At 39.5% G+C, this 6,000-nt stretch overlaps 1 protein-coding gene across 1 annotated transcript in view; it reads left to right on the top strand.

Annotated features, from left to right (window-relative positions):
• mfn1b (mitofusin 1b) overlaps positions 1-6,000 on the top strand; it is a 37,808-nt gene that overhangs the window by 1,233 nt on the left and 30,575 nt on the right. Inside the window, exons 4-10 of the mRNA XM_046050021.1 lie at positions 468-630; positions 1,629-1,753; positions 1,957-2,065; positions 2,570-2,677; positions 3,072-3,225; positions 3,665-3,732; positions 5,846-5,967. Of these exons, the coding sequence (XP_045905977.1) occupies positions 468-630; positions 1,629-1,753; positions 1,957-2,065; positions 2,570-2,677; positions 3,072-3,225; positions 3,665-3,732; positions 5,846-5,967 (849 nt within the window). The remainder of the gene's footprint in view (positions 1-467; positions 631-1,628; positions 1,754-1,956; positions 2,066-2,569; positions 2,678-3,071; positions 3,226-3,664; positions 3,733-5,845; positions 5,968-6,000) is intronic.

Below are 6,000 nucleotides of genomic sequence, written 5' to 3' on the forward strand. Positions count from 1 at the left end.
CAAGGGTGTGTAAGTTAAACTAGTCAAACTTATTTGGGTGGCAGTTTGTGCTTTCACTTTTGTTTTTTATTTGCCTAGAGTCCTTGAAAAGGTATTGTCACGTCATTCATTTTTATATTGTTAAAACCTATTCTGCATAGTTGAGTTTACACTGATTTTATTGGACCATGTTGTGCTCTGCACTGACGCAAAGGAAAGGCTTTAAATCCAAAGCACAGTTTGAGGATGTGTCAGAGAAAAATTCAAAGCTAGTTTCAGCAATGAGTTGGAGTGTCAGTGCAGTTTCTTGAACCCCCCTGACATTGAACACATTTCTAACCACGTTATCTTCTCACTCTGACCTATTAGTAGCCGCATATGTGTTTTGCATCAACAGTTAAAGCTAATCTTGATTCATTTTAGAGAGTAATTTGAAATAAAATGATTTGGCTTCACCTTCAGTTACTGACTGTTTTGTTTGTATTTAGGACCAGTAATGGTAAAAGCACAGTGGTCAATGCCATGCTGAGGGACCGAGTGCTGCCTAGCGGGATTGGCCATACCACTAACTGCTTCCTGAGTGTGGAGGGCACTGATGACGACAAGGCCTACCTCAAGACGGAGGGCTCTGATGAGGAGAAGAGCATCAAGGTAAAAGTTATTTTAAAAACAATTTTGCAAGGAAGGTTTGGATTGCTCTGTTTGTCTTTTATGAGCACTGGTCTGTCTCCCATTCACACATTTTCATACCTCGGAGCTGCTTTGGGAAGCTTGTTCTTGATTATTGAGAACTGCTTTGTACTTCTGCTCATAAATGGGGACCAGGTTTTACGCACACACCAAAATCTGGCCATGTTCACTAATCTGACCATCAGTTGTCACCCAATTACAAAGATTATATTTGTTACAGGTAACAAATAAATAGGTGCAGGTAACATTAAATAGTTTTTTTAACACAGAAATTCCAACTGGCCCGTGTTCACTTCCCAAATTTCCATGTGTGAATTGAGCAAATGCTGCCTCAACCTATAGCCATGTAAACAGACACAGGTATGCAGGTTATTCACGGTGGTGTCAGGTGTCTGAAATGTAAGCCTGATGTGGCGGACTCCGCTCTCTCTTAACTTGAACCCACTGAATGGAATGAAGTTGTCACGGGTTCAGCACATGAAGCAGCTTCATCAGCTTTATTCTATGCCTCTTATATTTTCTCGTTAATCTGTTGAGTGCTTTTATATGGTGCTGTCTGGAGTGTGAGAAAATCATGCGGACTTTATAGTGCAACGAACTTTACTAGCTGGTAATGTCAAGACAATGGGAGTTGTTAGTATAGGAATCCTGGTAGCGTAATACATTTCTAATGAAAATTAATTCATGACATTTCACTGTAAAAATACTTAACCCCTGATACTGTAAACTATACCTTCTGGTTTTAAAAGTGAAATAATTAACTTGAAAATGCTACTATCTTAAAAGTATGGAAGCCTTTCTTTAGATGTAGTAAAAACTAAAAGAACAAATGTTTTGACAAAACATATATCATATTAAGTCATTATTACAATTACAGGAAAAATGCTGTCGCATTAATGGTAGGTGATGTTTACTTTATTCATAACCATAATGTCAGTCTGTTTACGTCTCTTCTGAAGACTGTAAACCAGCTGGCGCATGCGCTCCACATGGATGAGAGTCTGGACGCTGGCTGTCTCGTCCGTGTGTTTTGGCCAAAGACCAAGTGTGCTCTTCTCCGAGACGATCTGGTGCTTGTAGACAGGTAACAGGATCTATGTATCGCATCTGGGAATTCTGGACAAGTTTGTAAATATCAATTTGACAGTTTCTGAGACATTTAAAAAAAGTGGGATTTACACAGATAAGTGCAGTAACGTGCAGGGGGAAAAAAATCAAGCTCAAGTGGACATATTACTTCACATATTTTGTAGATGTCACGCATTTGACCGCTCTTCCACTCTGTAGCCCAGGGACAGATGTCACGACACAACTGGACAGCTGGATTGACAAGTTTTGCCTGGATGCTGATGTCTTTGTGCTGGTGGCCAACTCTGAATCCACACTTATGAACACGGTAATGTCTCTGAGTCTCATGAAGATCATATCTGGCCGATAACCTGCGAAATTTATGCTAGATGTTGGTGTTAGGGTTTAGCCATTGTTGGTTTTTATACTACATCAGGGAATAACTATTAATGTTGACTGTACACCTGTACTTTCAGAGTGTCACTTATGTGCACTAAAAAGGCCAGTGTGGATGTTTTCAATGCTGAGCTGATTACAGAGTGGAGAATGCGGCTTCCTGTGTTTGTATCCAGCCATGTGCAGCTGGAGTAACAGTCAATCACAGAAGGGCTTAACCCAGCAGCAGCTCTTAAAGGGAAAGCAAACACATATTCTCCTCTGGGCTATTCAAAGGAAATTAACCCAGGCCACTATGTAAATAATGTAAATGCAAAAAATGGTCCACGTGTCGGTGAGAGCCTGAAATCGTGCCCTTTGCTTTCTTGGTGAAAATGAAGCATTTTTATTGAGTCAAAACCAGCATCACTCTTACGCATCTCTCGTCACTGTCTAGGAAAAGCACTTTTTCCACAAAGTGAATGAACGTCTGTCGAAGCCCAACATCTTCATCCTCAACAACCGCTGGGACGCCTCGGCAAACGAGCCAGAATACATGGAGGATGTGAGTCAACCGTCTGTCGGATCTGTCTCATGTCAGAAACAACAACATTTTGTTGTTACAGATTGTTATAATTTTGTTAAGAGATTTTTGTAAAAATGAACATGAAGAGCAGATAAAAATACAAACATCAGCTTTTATGGGCTGAGGTTGGTCTCATAAAAGCACAACTATCTGCTTGGCTAGAAACCACTAGGTTTAGGTAAAAAAGAAACATGATTCTTTTGTAAGTTGGTTTAACTGAACACTAAACTACAGTGTTTGCAATGAAAATAGTACTTACATTAACTAATTTTCAGCCATGGATCTCTTACTGATTTTTATGATTTATTATTTTTTATTGATTGGAAATTAAATAAAATCGTACAACCTAAGAATGTGACGCCTCTTCCTCCAGGTAAGGAAACAGCACACAGACCGTTGTGTGAACTTCCTGGTAGAGGAGCTGAAGGTTGTAGACCGCGATAAGGCACCCAACCACATTTTCTTTGTCTCTGCCAAAGAGGTCCTCAACTCCCGCATGCAGCGTGCACAGGGCATGCCTGAAACAGGTGAGGCTTCACGTGGTGGCTGATGCTGTATTTGTGGAAGATGGAGGAACAGTATTCATATCTTTATGTTTAATACACGCTTTAGGATGAACTGTTTATCAAACCAACATCTGTTGAAATGGTAAACTATATGGTAGACTTTACGTGAAATTTGGATATAGGTTTTCATATACATGTTTATTTTTTAATACATACCACATTTTTAATTGAGCTTTTTTGGGGAGCACTAAACTGCATTCATGTTGCAAATGACAAAACACTAATGGAAATGGTAATTGCAGCAATGAAAGTGACTTAGAATGTTTAAAAAAAGATCAACAGTTATGTATTTAACACCTAATGTAGGATAAAGTCTCTGTGCTGATGCAAATTGTGGATTTGTGCATTAATAGCAAGTATGTTTCATTTTTACATACAATGTGGTCATTTCATCCAACAGGTGGAGCCCTGGCTGAGGGCTTCCAGGAGAGACTGAAGGAGTTCCAAAGCTTTGAGAGGAGGTTTGAGGTGTGTGTGTGTGTGTGTGTGTGTGTGTGTCCTGTGCAAATCTTCCAATAACTTCATACTCACTTCTCAAAGCAAAATCTACTTCCTGTTGGAATCTGGAGAGACATATTTAGAGTTAGAGTTTAGCAGTTTTCATTTATTTTGGCATATATGTGAAGAGACACTGGTATATTTGCAACCAGAAAGACATCTCAACGGGTATGCCTCTGAGGTGAAATCAGTGTCAAGTCAAATCAAGCCAAAAACAGCAGGTTTTACATGCTGTTATAGCCGATAGACTGATGAACACTGCGGTTGGTATATCAGAAAGAGCTAAGCAAATTCTGGCTGCTGCTGGTGAGATAGCGTTCCAATTGTAGAGAGAAGGGAAAATATACAGGCAGATACAGACAGAGGCTGCTTTATCATGCTGTGAACCAGAACTTAATTAATGAATTACTGTTCCAGTTACACAAACTCCTTGGGCATTTGAGAAATACAATTGTGCGTGTGTGTATGTATTTGTGTGCGCGCTTGCGTGTTTGTAGAAGCGTGTGTTTTGAGATTATTGAGTAAAACGAGAAGTAACCAAAGTCCTTCTCCTAACAGTAACTATTAACCTGAGCAGCGGCTTAGTGGTTAGGTTTCGTCACCAACCATGCAATGTCAAGCTGGAGGCCTCAGGGCCTTCTGGACCAATCACTGTGCCTTTTCCATCAACCTGCGTCTTCATTGCTGAAGTCTAGATTCACTTAGGCGACGGCATCTTGTTTGTTTTCATTCCACTTTGATTTTGTTCTGCAGTAACAATTTTGATTGTTGAGTTTTCTTGTTATTTCTGTGTTTTGTTGCATCTTGTTCAGATTTTTAACTAGCAGGAAGTGAATTGTGTTCATACTTGGAGAAATTATAAGATTATTATAATCCTTAAAATTTGGTGACGCCCGTGGTCACCGTGGTAACAGCAAGTGTGGTTTAATACATGTCCAAGAATCATAGGAGCAGGAAACATTTGTTGAGCATCTACTTTTTTAGAAATAAAACAAGAAGAGCAACTGGTGCACAGTATCTGTTTACAGTGAGCCAAACAAACGTATGTTGTTTTTAATAAAGAACTCTGCCTCTCCGGGTTTCCCCATTTGAAAGCTTTTAATCCAAAGCAGTGTCAGTAAGAGATGTTCACTTCGCGTAAGCAGTAACTTAATGCTCTGATAACACTGTTAAGAGAGTGAAGAGTAAACCGTGAGCCTGTTATCAATTACATAAAATTAAGATGGACTACATGCATGCATCCTGTGAATCCCACTTAGATGTGAATGCAATATTAATTCAACGTGGGAATGCACTAACAATACATACGTTATAGAGAGATGATTACAGAATATCAATACATTGAATGACTATTGCCGAAAAAATGTGGACCATAAATTGTATTAAAAAATGGGTTTTAATTTCATAATAATCAAAGTGATCAAATAACAGCTGCACTTGACATAGTGTGTCTGTTTTGAGTGACCTGAAATGGATTAATGAGTAGAATAGTGAATTATCACCATGACAGACAACTGATAATATTGATCATAAGGAGTTGAGAAGTGCTTAGTAGGAAAATAATAGTCGAGGAGCCGTGAGATTATGAGTACAGAAGGCAGTATTTGAGGGCTGTGAGTTTTGATCCTGAATCCTGAAATCATTATAGCACTGTTTACATGCAACCAAAGAACAACAGAGTCTATCAAATAAATATATATAGTCCTTGAACACAAGATAATATAATTTATCCCAAAATGACACAACATTTCTACTTTTTTATGTTGCAGTATATTATTTATTTTTTCTTTCACTTGCATTCTTGATTGTATTTACCTGATGTTTTTATAATTTCACTGCTTCTTCACCGACACATTACTGTGACTTTACAATATGTGGGCTGTGGGACACAAGATAGACACACTGCTGCTTGTCATTTCCACACCTGTGTTTCCATTTCTTTTCTTCTCTTAAGTTTAAAGCAGCAGGTGTCTTATCTTGTCCTCTGTTCGTCCCTGGTAGGGTGTGAGTTCACGCACCCTGTCCAGCAGCAGCGGCGGCCCCTATAGCTGTCACAGTAAACCTGTGTGTTATGGCCTCGCAGGAGTGTATCTCGCAGTCAGCAGTGAAAACAAAGTTTGAGCAGCACACTATCAGGGCCAAGCAGATCACAGAAAAAGTCAAGAGCATCATGGACGCCATCAACATCGAGGCGGCAGAGAAGAGGCGAGTATCTTGCTCCATGCACCTTCTCCCCCC

Source organism: Micropterus dolomieu, linkage group LG05 (genome assembly GCF_021292245.1).
Source record: "Micropterus dolomieu isolate WLL.071019.BEF.003 ecotype Adirondacks linkage group LG05, ASM2129224v1, whole genome shotgun sequence".
Lineage (NCBI taxonomy): Eukaryota > Metazoa > Chordata > Actinopteri > Centrarchiformes > Centrarchidae > Micropterus > Micropterus dolomieu.